The sequence below is a fragment of the Meles meles genome, chromosome 21 (genome assembly GCF_922984935.1).
Source record: "Meles meles chromosome 21, mMelMel3.1 paternal haplotype, whole genome shotgun sequence".
NCBI lineage: Eukaryota > Metazoa > Chordata > Mammalia > Carnivora > Mustelidae > Meles > Meles meles.
The window spans coordinates 7,429,807-7,444,753 of NC_060086.1; the positions used below are offsets into that span (position 1 = coordinate 7,429,807).

General features: G+C 51.0%; 1 protein-coding gene across 2 annotated transcripts; it reads right to left on the reverse strand.

Moving 5' to 3' along the window:
• Positions 1–5: 5 nt before the first annotated feature.
• On the reverse strand, positions 6–14,400 carry CCL24 (C-C motif chemokine ligand 24). 2 transcript variants are annotated; one of them, XM_045994243.1, is made up of 5 exons: positions 14,229–14,400; positions 9,842–10,085; positions 2,415–2,516; positions 1,852–1,969; positions 6–1,080 (listed from the first exon to the last, which is right to left on the reverse strand). In XM_045994243.1, exons 2-5 carry the CDS (start codon positions 10,047–10,049, stop codon positions 912–914), a joined length of 597 nt encoding a protein of 198 aa, XP_045850199.1. In that variant the 5' UTR covers positions 10,050–10,085; positions 14,229–14,400; the 3' UTR covers positions 6–911. The 2 variants fall into 2 exon arrangements, with proteins under 2 accessions (XP_045850199.1, XP_045850200.1); XM_045994244.1 differs by lacking the exon at positions 9,842–10,085 and having other exon boundaries at positions 14,229–14,399.
• Between the last annotated feature and the right edge of the window lie 547 nt (positions 14,401–14,947).

Consider the following 14,947-nt stretch of genomic DNA (forward strand, 5'->3'; position numbering starts at 1 on the left):
TCACCTTCAAAGGGAAATCACATTTTACTTGGATCGTTATTTGAGAGGAGCAAGCGTTTCCATGCCCTTGACCTCTACATCACATGATCTCATACACAGGGAAAAAACATTTCTTTAAAGCCCTGGAATCCTCTCCTTCTACAGCTCCCACTCCACCTTCCCATCCCCCAAATATAGGGAAAGACCACCTTTAAAGGCACACCAGGTCTTTGTCCCCAGAGGAGCACGGAACAGGCCATGCCACAAAGTGGGCGCCTCCTCCAAACCCTCCTTCTTCCCCAAGGATTTAAACTACCCAGGCTGGCCCCTCAGCTTGGTCCTCCCAGGCCTGCTTCATTACCAAAAAATGATGAGTCCCTAAAAACGGCATTCCTTTAGCCCACGAGACGTGTGCAAGGAAGGCTGGGGTCTAGCAGTTCCTGCGGCAAAGGAGCCCCATTTTTCTCAGATTTTTATTCTTACGGGATTCTGGAAGGGGGACAATGCCACGAGCTTCAGCTGTCGACAGGTCCCCCGGACCCAGACAGACAGATGATCAGCCCACAGGGTCCCCCTGCAGGCCCCGAGGACCCACAGAAGCCAACTACGGGCTAAGTTTTTAGGTGGCCAGCCGAGTGTGTCTGCAGGTCAGGCCTCAGGCCCCTGGGTTCCGATAGAACCTGGAAGGCAGAGAAGGGCTGGCCCCAGCCCAGGAGAAGGACAATTGGCCACCACCCCCTTCCTTCCAGAATCTTCTCCCGCAGCTCCGGGAAGGCAAGGGGCCCAGGACACTTGGAACGGTTACTCAGCACCCCCGGGGCAGGCCTCCCCAGCCTTGGGTTCTGTCTTATAGGCTGATGTTAGGGAACAGGAACATTCGCTCCCGCCTCTCATCGTTGGCTCATGGACCCCAGGCGGAGGGCCAGGTGGCGCTAGATGGCGGTGGTGTTGGCTGGCTTCCCCTGCACTGGGACTTTGGTGTTCATTGCCCGGACCCCACGGGACGCCTTCTTCCGCCTGGTGTCTAGCTTCGTCATGTACGTCTGGACCCAGTGCTGCTTGGGGTCCCCGCAGAACTTCTGGCCCCTCCTGGTGGTGAAGCTGTGGGAAGGGCGACAAGGGCACACGTGAGAGCCGGCAGGGACCTCGGACCACTTCCCCAGATGAGGAGGTGGGCATGGAGGCTGCCTGGGAGTCGGGGTGGAGGGGGCCTCCTAGCAGGGTCCCGAAAACACGGCCCTCTCCCTGGGTGTCTGCATCTCTGCGCGTGCTCAGCAACCTCCCTGTCTGAGGGGGGAGGCCCTGCCCTGCCTTCAGATAATGCTGGATCTGAAGAGAGAGACACAATCTCTACCCACAGGGAGGAGAGGAGAGGAGAGGAGAGGAGAGGAGAGGAGAAACTGCATTGAAATCCCCCAGGGAAAAAGGCAGATGCCTCCAGTCCACAAGCCTTTCGGGAGAAAGGCGATTCATAAAGATGCCAGAGCAGGGAGGGGGCAGTGGGATGCCCTCTGCCCAGCCAGCTCTGAGCTAGCGGGTGTCAGGCTACAGAGCTGGCTCTGGTACCGGGGGCAAAACTACTCATAATACCAAGGTCACAATTTCTACAGCAGGCTCACACTTGCTGCCTTGTATGAGAGGCAGCTATGAAGTTATCTGGACTCCCCGTGACCTTGAGCAGGTCACCATTCTGGGCCTCAGTGGTTCTCTGTAAAATGGGAATAACCCCATCTAGCTCATAGAACAGTCCAGAGGGTTAGATAAGGTCAAGTTCTACGTGCCCAAAGCAGGGCCTTGTGTAGACGGTGACCCTAGAGGTTCATGTCCCCTGTCCCTCTCCTGCCGGGCGTTCAGGGAGAGGGGGATACTCACATCACTCCTGCCATAGGGCAGACGCTCGCGCTGGACAGCTGGTAGCTAACCACTAGGTTTTCGGGAACTTTCTTGGAAATGAAGGACATGCAGCAGGCAAAAGGGATGGGTGCAGAGCCTAAAAGATGGGAGACAGGAGAACCGTGTTCCTTCCCAGCCTGCCTGAGACCCTGGGCTTCAGGGATGGAGTACATCCCCTATCCTGATGCCTCCAGCCCCGTCGCGGAGCAGCTGTTCCTCAACATTCCCCTCCAAACCCAGCCTGCTTGGTCCTCCACGCTCTGCTGTGCCGTCCCAGCCATGCTTGGCAGACCCGCCTGACAGCGCCGGGCTGAGCTTGGAGGTTTGTTTGGTTTTTGTTTTTGTTTTTGTGTTTTTTGGACAGAGAAACACAGCAAGAGAGGGAACACAAGCGGGGGAACGGGAGAGGGAGAAGCAGGCTTCCCACCGAGCAAGGAGCCCAACACAGGGCTCGATCCCAGGACCCTGGGACCACGCCCTGAGCTGAAGGCAGACACCCAAAGACTGAGCCACCCAGGTGCCCCTCAGCTTGGCGGTCTTACCTGCAGGGGCAATGCAGTGGGCACACAGGGTCAGGAGCAGGAGGCCAGCCCCCAGGGTCGCAAGGCCTGCCATGAGCCAGAGACGGAGCTCAGGACCTAGAGCTGGGGTGCGGGAGGAGAGGACCAGGTGCCTTTCAGACCACCCCAACCTCCCTCTGCCTTTTATAAGGGCCAATGGGAGGAACTGTGCACTCATAGACCCTCCCCCCAACCCGCCCCCTCCAGGCTGCCTTGAATGTTGAGGCCCTTGAATTTGGCCAAGGGGAAGTTATTGCCTAGCTGAGTCAGGAGTTATGTGGTGTCTTCTAACAAAGGCTGAGGGAGGAGAGGATTGCCCCGCCTAAGCAAAGGGTGGAAGCTTTGGACGCACAGTCAGGAGGCTGACAAGGATCCCTGGTGTGCCGTTCATGTCCTCTGGGATCCTGGATAAGTCACTCACCTATCTGAACTTTAGTTTCTTTAGCTGAAAGTGGGTGAAGTCATCCTATCTCATTCCATTCATTCCTGCATCCATCCATCCATCCATCCAACCATCCATTCATTCATTCACCAAGTCTCTTGCCAGGGGCAGGGCAGAGGGAGAGGGAAAAAGAGAGACTCTCAAGCAGACTCCCTGCGGAGCCTGAAGCCCGACGGGGGCTCGAACTCAAGACCCTGAGATCATGACCTGAGCCAAGACCAAGAGCCAGATGCTCAACTGACAGAGCCACCCGGGCGCATTCAACTGAGTTGACGTTCCCCAACTCTTACTAGGTTATGCGCGACGAGCTGGGCTTCCCGTGGGGAGGCAGAAACGCGAGCCCGTGTGTATAATGAACCATCACAGGTGTTGACTGAGTGGGCCTGGAGCAGAACGGACGCTCTCGCTGTCCATACGCCCTTGGACCCCTTCACCTTGTTCGTGCACACACACTGGTTTTTGGTGACCTTGCATTTCTAGTGCCCAAGCAGCTGGAACCACCTGGCCGGTAGGCTCTGAGAAAGTGGGAAGTACCTGGAAACCCACATCCTCAGGGCAGACCTTGACATAGGTCTGCTGGAGGGACACAGACATGCCCTATGCTGCTTCCTGAGACCCCAACTGGGTCAAGCCAGTTTCCCTCTGTGTGACTGGACTCTGCTGGCTCCCTTCCCTTCTGCATCTGTTTCCCCTCTGCCCTGCTGGTTTCCCCTGGAAGCATCGCCTAATGAACCATTTGCCATGAATCCTCCTTTCAGGGTCAGTTCTGAGGACCCAACCTGAGACAAGGGGTGTAAGTCGGGGGGGGGGGCGGGGTGTGGGCAGCTCTGCTGACCAGCTCCGCTGGAAGGAACGTGGGGGATGCGCTTGGAGCTGTTTACCGTGCTGAGGTTTGGGCAGTCAAGAAACTGGCAGCCACAGGAAGGCTTTGTAGGTCGTGCTACAAAGAGCAGCGCTGTTCTTAGAGACAGAGGTGACCTTGGCAGACAGAGTGGGAGATGGCCCCCACTTCACTCTCTTCCCCATTCCGGGATCCCAGGCTGGGACCCGTATTTGGACTTTTGTCATGGCTGCTTCCATTTCCAGCCCCTCTCTCCAATGTTCTCCATCCCACTTCGCATGGAAATCAATCTTCGGCTTTCTCGGGCCTCCCTGCCCTGGCCGTCCAGGGCACGGGGCAACACCAGTGTCACAGGTCACCCGGATGACAGCCAGTTGTGGGTCTGTGTCACCCACGGGACTGTGAACACCAAGATCAATGTCCCGTTTCCCAGCCCACCAACTCCATGCAGATCACCTACAGCAGGGCCAGTGTTTGTTGAATGAATGTATGACAGACCAACTCTGAGTCACTCTCTTCTCCACCAAGGACTCCCATGTGGTCTCTGCCCAGCATGACTGGGATCAGCGTGGACACGGAGGAGTCAGGAGTCAGGTCCCCTGACGGGGGCCGGTCCAGGAGCACCTGATCTCTTCACTGCCCATCTTTAGGGAGTGGAAAATATGGAGGGCCCCCCTCCACTCCTTCTCAGCTTTGTACCCTCAGCTTCTGGCAGGGATGGTCCTCACCTGGCAGGGTATGGAGGAACTTAAATGAGATGCCCTTTACACATGCAGGGGCTTGCCATGATTCCATCTTAGGACATCTGTTCAAAGATGTGCTTCTTAACAGTCCAGAGATCAGGGAGTGCTGAGACAGTGTGGAGAGTAGGAAGACATCAGGCAGAAGCAGCACGTGGGAGAAGAAAGAGGACAGGGCTGAACAGCGCGGGAAGCCCGTGCTGTCCTCATGTTGCAACCCGAGTGGGTGGTATGGCAGAAGGTCATTGGGTGAGACGGTTTGGGGTGGGGTGCTTTGCCCTGATTAGGAACATCCTTTAGAGACAAAGCCCTCTCTTTCTCTTTCTCTCTATCTTTCTTTCTTAAAGAGAGAGAGAGAAAGAGAGGGAGCGCGCAAGAGTACCAGTGTGCTGGGTTGGGGAGGCGCAGAGGCAGTGGGCGAGAATCTCAAGCAGCGTCTCTGCTGAGCGCAGAGCTCCACTCGGGGCTCTATCCCATGACTCTGAGAGCATGACCTCAGCTGAAATCAAGAGTTGGACACTTAACTACCTACCCAGATGCCCCATTTTTTTCCTCAAGGCCCTTAAAAAAAAAATGCCCAGTCTTGGGTGAAAGCAAAAAGAGAAGGAGATTCTAGGAAAGCAGAATAGAAAATAGAAAGAAGGGGGAGGGAAGAAGGGAGGGGGGAAAGGGGAAGGGGCAGAGAAGGGCCAGACGGGTATAGACAGAGCAGACTTGGGGAAAGGCGTGAAGAGGAAAGAGGAGAAAGAAGGGGGGCCCTGGGAGTGTTCTGAACGCCCCTGCCTCCAGCTCAGACTCCATCTGAGAAGGGGGACGTGGCCTGATCTGCCTCTCCCCAAGTGTGGCAGTCACATGACCACGTGATACCAAAACAGGCATATTTCACTTTCATTTAAGTATGTCTTATCAAGGTGACCCTCTGTGATCAGGGATGTTATATATTTATGGTAGCGATATCAGATTTTCCCAAAGTAAAAAATACAAATTGACAAAATACAGTAAAGCAGGTCACGGGACCCACAGTGTGAACATAGGACAAAAAACTGTGACCATGACCTAGGAATAGCTGAAAGAAACCTGGGAACCCTGGCCAAGGTGCCCTCTGAGGGCCTCTCCCCTCGAACGTGCACCCAGGCAGCAGAGGAGGGAGGAGGAGGTTGGAGACTAAGCGGGCTGGGAGGAGCGGGACAGGGGAGGAACGCAGAGCTGTGCCTGGCCGTGAGCAGGGAGCAGGGGTCCTGCCCTTGCGGAACGGCAGCAAGGGCGGCTGTCCCGTTTGCCTTTCCGGGGTAAGTCACCCCAAGAACAATGATATAGCATCAAACCCAAAGCCGTGTGATGCGGGCCAGTGGACGGTAGCCTAGGGGGTCGGGCTGTGAGCTTGGATAAGAAATGACTTCAAATACTTGAGGACATATCCCAGGAAGGGAGAGGGGGCCCCGATGGCCCTGAATAGTTGAAAAGTGGACAGTTGTGAGAACAGGATGGGGAGGATTGGGCAGGAGGGCAGCGGAGAGCAGAGCTCAGCTCGCCTATGACGTTGCTAAGTGCATTGGATCTCACCTTGCCAGGAACCCACACTTCATCCCCAAGGCATCTGGGCTTTAGAGGTCAGGCAAGGGCAGAGCTGGCATTTTGAACTGTGGTCTGTCTGAACTCAAGGTTCACGCAGTGCCTCTCCCCTGGGAGTTCAGCCTGGATCGGCGGGGGGAGGGGCAGCAGGGCCTCCCACGCTTTGGATGTGCAGAGTTTAAAAGAGGTCAGATCTGTGGTCTAGTGACATGACTGGATCCACCAGTGGGTGTGGCAGGAAGGGACCAGGGAGGGGTGAGGGGGGCAGGGAGGCTGGCTGGAGGTTATTGAAGCTGTCCAGGGGAGGGATGATGAAGGACTGAGACAGGGGCCACCAGAGGTGAGTTTGGCTCCATTCCACCTGTTAGATCTACCTGAAGTGCCTGGAGGAGAGGGAGATGCAGAATCTGGGGGGTGACCCCTGGTGCATCCCAGGATGTGGGTGACAAGCACCTACAGGTTTCCTAAGACCCACTTCTTGGAAGTCAGCCCAGAACCCACCTTTTTAAGCCTCTCCCCAAACCCAGTGGCATGGCCCCGTCGAGGACCGCCCTCTGGATCTGAATGTCACCTGCCAGGATGGTCACTTGCGTTTCCAACGTCACTTGATTCCTCTGTGCCTTACCTTTCATGTCCTCATCTATAAAAGGGGAAATAACGATATTCACTTCATGGGTTATCATGAGGATTGAACATGATAATTCAGGTCAGGTGCTTAGCTCCCTGTCTGGCATTGATCAAGGGCCCCCCAGAAAGGTGGCCATTCTTATTTTTATTACAACTTGTTTACAAGACAATGAGATGACTAAGCAATCCACAGGCTCTTCCGTGAGCTTTAATATATTATGGCATTTAATCTAATCTTTACATTATTGACCCTAGGCAGTAGATATTATAATATGATTGTACAGAGAGGTGAAGCAACTTGCTCTTGGTCATACAACCATTGACCCCACGTCTGGTCTGCAGTTGAAACCTGAGCTACCATATAGGGTGTTGAAAATATGGGAGTAGTGAGGGAGTGAAAGTCTAAGAAAGAAAATGGGCAAGCTGATCCTAAAATTCATACAGAAATTCGAGGAACCCAGAATGGTCAGAATAATTTTGAAAAAGAAGAATAAAGTTACAGGGCTGACATTTCCCACTTTCACTTTCCCACTAATTCCTACAGACTAAAGTAATCAAGATGGTTTGGGTATGGGCATAAGGCTAGACAGACAGATCAATGGAGTTTAGAGTCCAGACAAACCTTCACACTCACAGTCAACTGAATTTTTTTTTAAAGAGTTTATTTACTTATTTGACAGAAAGAGAACACAAGAAGAGGGAGCGGCAGGCAGAGGAAGTAGGCTCCCCAATTAAACAGGGAGCCTGATGTGGAACTTGATCCTAGGACTCTGGGATCACGACCTGAGCAGAAGGCAGACGCTTAACCCACCAAGCCACCCATGGTCCCCTACAGTCAGCTGATTTTTGATAAGGATGCCAAAGCCATTTGGTGGGAAAGGGTATGATGCTGGGACAACTGGATATCCACATGCAAAAGAATGAAGTTGGATCCCCTCCCTCACACCATATATGAAAATTAACTTAACATAAATGTAAGAGTTATAACTATAGAACTTTTAGAAGGAAACGTAGGTATTAATCTTCATGACCTTGGATAAAGTAACAGTTTCTTTAATATGATACCAAGAACACAAGCAAATGTACACACAAATTAAAATTTTACTAAAATTAAAAATTTACTAAATTTACTAAAATTTAATTACTAAAATTAAAAACGTTGTGGGGGCACCTGGGTGGCTCAGTTGTTAAGTGTCTGCCTTTGCCTCAGGTCATGATCCCGGGGTCCTGGGGATCGAGTCCTGCATCAGGCTCCCTGCTCAGCAGGACGCCTGCTTCTGCCTCTACCACTCCCTCTGCCTGTGTTCCCTCTCTCACTGTCTCTCTCCCTGTCAGAAAACAAAAACAAAACAAAACAAAACAAAAAAAAACACAAAAAAACCCCACTGTGAATTGGGGTGCCTGGGTGGCTTAGTTGGTGAAGCATCTACTTTTAGCTTTGGTCATGATCTCCGGGTCCTGGGATCCAGCCCCACATTGGCTTACATGGCGGGGGCGGGGGGGGGGGGTGTCCCTGCTCAGCGGGGGACCTGCTTCTCCAGCTCCCACTGCCCTCCCCCTGCTTGTGTTCTTTCTCACTCTCATTTTCTCTCTCTCTCAAATAAATTTAAAAAACAAAAACAAAAACAAACTTTGTGACTCAAACGATACTATCAAGAAGGGAAAAATTCAACTCACATAGTGAGAGGAAATATTTGGAAGCCATCTGGTCCTTCCAGTATCCAGATAGATTCTTCAGAAAAATTCTTAGAACGCCACTTATGAAAAAACAATCCAATTTTAAAATAAGCAAAGCATTTGACTAGGTATTTCTCCAAAGAAAATATGCTGATGACCAATAAGTACATGAAAAGATAACAACGTTGTTAATCATGAGGGGAATTCAAATCAAAACCACAATGAAATAATACTGTTCACACAGATGGCTATGGAAAAAAAAAAGCAAAATAAGTGTTGGTGGAGAAATAGGAACTCTCATACATTGTTCTTGGGAATGGAAGATTGCGTAACCACTGTGGAAAAGTTTGACAGTTCCTCAAAAAGTCAAACATAGTGTTACAATATGATGCAACAGTTCAACGCCAAAGTATATAGTCTACAGAACTTGAAACATGTTCCTACCAAAACTTGCCAGTGAATGTGATTTGCCCTGGTCAAAAGATGTTGACGGTTTAATGGCCATCAGAAGATGTACGTATAAACACAAATGGCATCGCTACTGTGGAATTCTCTTCAGTTATAAAAAAGGAACGAAGCATACGGATACATTCTTTGTAAATGACAGAAGTCAGGCCCAAAAGGTCATCATACAGTGTAGGATTCCACTTGCAAGAAATGTTTAGAGTGGGAAAATCCATAGAGATGTAAAGTAGATTAGTGGGTGTTAGGGGCAGGCTGGGAGGAAGAGGTAGTTGAGGGATATGATATTCTTTTTGGGGGTGATAGCAATGTTCTAGAATTATGGGCATCTGGGTGGGTTAAGCCTCTGCCTTCGGCTCGGGTCATGATCTCAGGGTCTTCGGATCGAGCCCCACATCGGGCTCTGGATTCGGTGGGGAGCCTGCTCCCCCCCCAACCCCACTGCCTGCCTCTCTGCCTACTTGTGATCTCTGTCAAACAAATAAAATCTTAAAAAAAAAAAAAAGAAATGTTCTAGAATTAAATAGTGGTAAGTATTGTACCAAGTGTGCCATTTAACTGTATGCTTTAAAGGCATTGGGACACCTGGGTGGCTCAGTCAGTTAAGTGCTCAACTCTTGGTCTCAGCTCAGGTCATGATCTCAGGGTTCTGAGATCAAGCCCCACATTGGGCTCCACGCTCAGCTTGGAATCTGTTTGAGATTCTCTCAATCCTTTTCCCTCTCCCTCCCCCTCTTCTTCTCATCCTGCTTGAGGGCTCTCTCTCTCTCTCTCTCTCACATAAATAAATAAATAAATAAATAAATAAATAAATAGACAAACTAATTAATTACACTTTTAAAGCCATTAAAACAATGAATTTTATGTTATGTAGATTTTATCTCAATTAAGAACTAACGAAAAAAGTAGAAAGCAGAAGCTAAGGAAACTTGCGAAATATTTGCTCACAGGGTGAGGACTTCAAGGCTTTATTGAGGCCACACCCATTCTCAAAGATCTCACCTGCCTCCCTCCCAGGGCCTGACTTTGATCCAACAGTCTGACTTACCAAATTGAACCCGTGAGGGCAGAGACAAGTGGAGACAGTGGGTTTTCCCCCGGTCCTTCCCCCTCTGCACACACTTCCTGGCAAGCAGGCAGAAAAGGAATCTTCCTTCGATGGGTTCCGTGGCTATCTTCATAGAATGGAAGAGGCTGCAGGTCCCCCTCACTCTCTCTTTTTTTCTTCCCTGATGACCCTCCTCAGTCCCCAGCATCTCCTTACTCCCTCTGTCCCTTGTTCTGTGAACCTACTATTTTATAGAAAGGCAATAAAAAAAAAATTCACTCCACAGATAAATGACTGACAACAGTTTAACAAGAAGGGGCTTCTTGTATGCTAGGTCTCTGCAGATAAGAACAATGGAAGCTAGGTTTCTCACTGCTGGGGAAGGGCATTGAAAAGGTGGAGAGGGAGAGAATGAAACCAAGGATGCTGCAACGGAAGCAGAGGTACCAGTGATTGCACGTAAGCCATCATTTAGAAACACTGACATGCCAGGAGCAATGAGAAGACCTAGCAAAAACATTCCTTCTTGGAAAAGCAGCTGATTCTGGTCCTGGGGGGAGAGAAAATAGAACCTAGGACATCTTTGGGGGCCAGAAGGTAGCAAAGAGCTCAAAGAATTATGGAGGGAAGTCAAAAGGACAGAGGAGGCAGCTTGGTTCACACTGGCCAAATCTGGAATAATTTGGCCAGTCATAGTGATAATGATGGATTGAATAAAATAAAAATGCATAAGTAAATGTTTTGGGTTGAATTGTGACCCCCACCCTGCCCTACCTCCCACCAAAAAGAATGTGTATTGGAGTCCTAACCACATTCTAGAATGTGATCTTATCTGGAGACAGGGTCTTTGTAGATACCATGTTAAAATGGGGTCCATAGGGTGGGCTGTAATCCACAATGACAGGTATCCCAATAGATAGGGGAAATGTGGACTCAGTCACTGTCACGCACAGAGGGGAGATCTTGTGAAGACCCACGGAGAGAAGGTGGCCATGGACAAGCCAAGGAGAGAGGCCCAGAGCAGAGCCTTCCCTTGCAGCCCTGAGGAAGAATGGTGCCTTGACCTTGAACTTCTAGCCTCCAGACTGTGAGACAGTACCTTCCTTTTTTGAAGCCCTGGGCGGTGCTACTTCCCTATAACAACCCTAGCAGACCAACACAGGGGAAGCTCCATTGGCAGTAGGATTGCCCCCTAACAACCCGAGAAAAAATGGTAGAACTAGAAAATCTTCCAAGGACGCCGAAGCTCGAAGGTGAAAGTGTGATGGGAAATGGGGTATTTCCATTGCCTCAATGTGTCTCCCCACAAACTCCAGCTAATTATGAACAGAAAATCAGTAACTTGATAGTGAAGAAACCTAAAGGACATGAAAACAAAACAAAACAAAACCCTCATGTGAGTTTCCTAATAAGGTTCGAAACTGGATTGAGGGTCAAGGAACAGCTGTGGTATGCTGGAATGTTCTAGTTCCAGACCTGCCACTAACCAGCTGCGGAACCTGAATAAATCAGTCACTTCTCCCAAGCTTGGATTTCCTCATCTCTGAAATGTGCTGGAGTGGGGTGTAGACTCACGGGGTCATGAGAAGCCAGAGAAACTGTGGACATGAGAGCTTTCAGGAAACTTCAAAGTGTGGTACGGATTCGAGTCTTCACCATCCAGTGGGAATCAGATAAGACAGAGGAATTAAGCTCACTGCAGGCATCAGACAGCAGAGGAGCAAATATATGGGGTCAGCGGGGCCTTTCTAGGCCCCTAAAATTGGGTTTTCAAGGCAATCTGGCCCCGCTGGCTCTTGAACAGACCTCAGTGAAGAAGGAAAATGACTTGGAATATATATCCAGCAATATTGGGCTTGCCTTTTTCTTGAGATCTCGGGCTGGGTGGCGTATGGATGTTTCAGGATTTTTTTAAAAAAAGATTTTATTTGTTTATTCGACAGAGAAAGAGAGATCACAAGTAGGCAGAGAGTCAGGCAGAGGGGGAAGGGAAAGCAGGTTCCCCACTGTGCAGAGAGCCTGACGTGGGGCTCGATCCCAGGACCCTGAGGTCATGACCTGAGCCAAAGGCAGAGGCTTAACCACTGAGCCACCCAGGTGCCCTGTTTTGTTTATAAGATTTTATTTAGTTATTTATTTCAGAGAGCAAGAGAAAGTGGCAGAGGGAGGAGCAGAGGGGGAGAAACAGAGGAGGAGGGAGAGAGACAAGTAGACTGTGCTGAACACGGAGCCTGATGTGGGGCTTGATCTCACAACCCTGAGATCAGGACCTGAGCTGAAATCAAGGGTCAGAAGCTTAACTGACTGAGCCACCTAGGTGCCCGTCAGGATGGGTTTTAAGGGGTTGAAAAAACTTCTCCTTCTTCACCCTGCTAGTCTGATAACAGATCATGGACCCTTTATTGAAAGGCAAATGTATTCCTTGGCAGGGATAAGGAATCCCTCACATAGACCCTCTAATAAAACTTAAGCAAACCAGTCATCCAACCATCCACATACTCATTGCTCGCTGCTCTATGCCAAGTGCCTTGCTCACCTCGAGCACACGAAGGGAATTATATACAAGGGCTGTCCTGGAGGTATTCACCCTGGGCCGTGAGAGACAAAGGCAATTATGGCATAGATGGTAGATACCCACAGTGAGGAGGTACACCTGGCCATATTAGACAGCAGAAGAACGTTCTAGAAGAGGTGCCTCCTGAACTGATTAAGGCTGATTGAGGTGGGAAGTCCTAGGAGGGTAGAAGTGGAGACCTGGTAGAGAGGGGTGTTCCAGACCCTGGAAGTCCCAGGTACAAGGTCAAAGAGGAGAGGTGACTTGGTCAAGTCTGGAGTTCTGCAGAAGTCACTCTGGCCACAGGCAGCCCGTGTAGGGAGACTGTTGTGAAGGCTATGGGAAGAATGCAGGGGGGAGAGGTGGAGCCAGTGGGGGTGGGAGGGAGGGGATGGTATTGAGAACTACTCAGAAAGTAGATTTGAGAAGATTTGGTGCCCTGGTGGTTGAGGAAGGAGAAGGACGTGGTGAGGATACCACTCAGGTTCAGACTTGGGTGCATGGCAGCGATGGGGCCATTCGAGGAAGAGTAGAATCCACCAGGGAATACAGGTCTAGGTAAAAGCTATTTGGAGCTGTGAGGTCCAGAGTCCCAGGGGTTCTAGGGGAACCTTTGAGGATACAGCAGGCCCAGAGGGATCGCACAGGTCAGATGCCCCCACCCAACCCAAGCACCAGGCATGGACAGTGTAGCTCCGTGAAAATGGCACAGCCCTAGAGACTGAGTTCCTGAGTTTGTTCCCTGCTCCTACTTGCTTTCCCGGTGGCCCCAGGCAAGGTGTCGAACTTCTCGGAAGCACAGCCCATTTGCTGTAAAATGGGGATGTGAAAGCCCATCTCCCAGGATGGTGGCGGGAAGGGGGCGGTCCTTGAGCCTCAGCAAGGGGCTCTATCCCAGGCCTGCCTTCTGGAGACAAGTCGCCACCACACCAGACCTGAATCTCTCCAGTTCTTTCCTTAAAGACCCACTTAGCTCTTTTTTTTTTTTTAAGATTTTATTTATTTATTTGACAGAGAAAGATCACAAGCAGGCAGAGAGAGAGGAGGAAGCAGGCTCCCCGCCGAGCAGAGAGCCCGATGTGGGACTCGATCCCAGGACCCTGAGATCATGACCTGAGCCGAAGGCAGCGGCCCAACCCACTGAGCCACCCAGGCGCCCCCACTTAGCTCTTTTGAACCCTTACTTGATCCTCTTTGGGTCCCCATTTCATGGGGAAGAAACCGAGCCTCAGAGAGGCTGCCTGACTTGCTCAAGACCCTGAAGCCATAATGCAGCAGGGCTGGTCCTACGTCTTCCTAGTAAAGAATCTGTACCTTGGCCATGGCACCAGGTGGGCCAGGGATGCTGTGTGGTGCTGTTTTCAGTAGGCAGAGTCTCTTTGCTAAGGAGCTCTCCAATGCATCCCTTCCTGTCGACCCTCCCTGCCACCCCATTTACTCAGGCTCCATCACCGCCTTCCTGGATTCCTGTCCCAACCTCCTAACCAAAGGTGGCTGAAGATGGACAGAGGGTCTGGGGTTTGAAGCAGTGGAAATGACAGGAGGACAGATGAGCACAGGGGTGGGGAGCACAAGGACTCAGGAAGGCAGGCTCGGGTTCTCTATCGCTGCTTCCTGTGGTGCCTTCCCCCCTCACCATCAAACACACACACAGTTGCGGAGGACTGGGAGCAGGGGATGGTCCTAGGAGCCACTGACCTAAAGATGACAAAGTGACAGCCTCAGCACCCAGTGCAGGAGTGTTTTCCCTCATTTATCAGATCTGGAGTGGCAAGGAGAGTGGGAGGAGAGGAGGGGCCTCCTGGGGCAAAGAAGGGAGCCTGTACATCTTACCTTGGATTGTCTTGGAAATTCAGGAGCCCAAGGTTCACAAGGACTTTGGAGAAGTTGGCTTCATGGCAATAGGCAGACTTCAACAGATGCACGCGCAGGAGGTGGGGGGCCGTCCCTACCAGGGGAGCACAGTGTGTCCATTGTCAGGATGGACTTCTCCCCTGCACACCCTAAACCTGGTCTTGGAAGGGGTGTGACGCTGAGCAGGGCAGGGGAGGATGGGTGGAAGCTATTAAGCAACTTGCCCTTTGGTCTCCTCATGGTAGGGCTTGAAAGAGCTCCATTTAGCAGGAGCAGTAGGGGAAAAGCAGCAGCTGGACCCAAGGTCACCGTTAACCTGCTGGTCTCGTCTGTGCGGTGAGCTGAAAGAGATGTAGATGAGAGGGGCCTCAGGGGTCCCCTTGTATGCCTCAGTGTCATTGCTGCCTTCTAGATGTTGGAAATTCAAGGTGAAGAGAATCAGAATTAAGAGGCAGGACTCCAGGGGGAAGACATCAGATGGGCAAAGCAATCCAGAAACAGATCTGATCACCTTGGATGATAGTGAGACTCCCAGCAAGGGGGGCATGCAAATACCTCTTGTCAGAGCTCTGAGTAGGAAATTCAAGCTTCATATAAAGAAGTCCCACCCAGCTCTGGGGTTCTGGGATCAAGGGAAAGACTTGGTTTAGACTCAATGCCATTAGAGCTCAGAGTCCACTAAAAGAAAGATACATAGA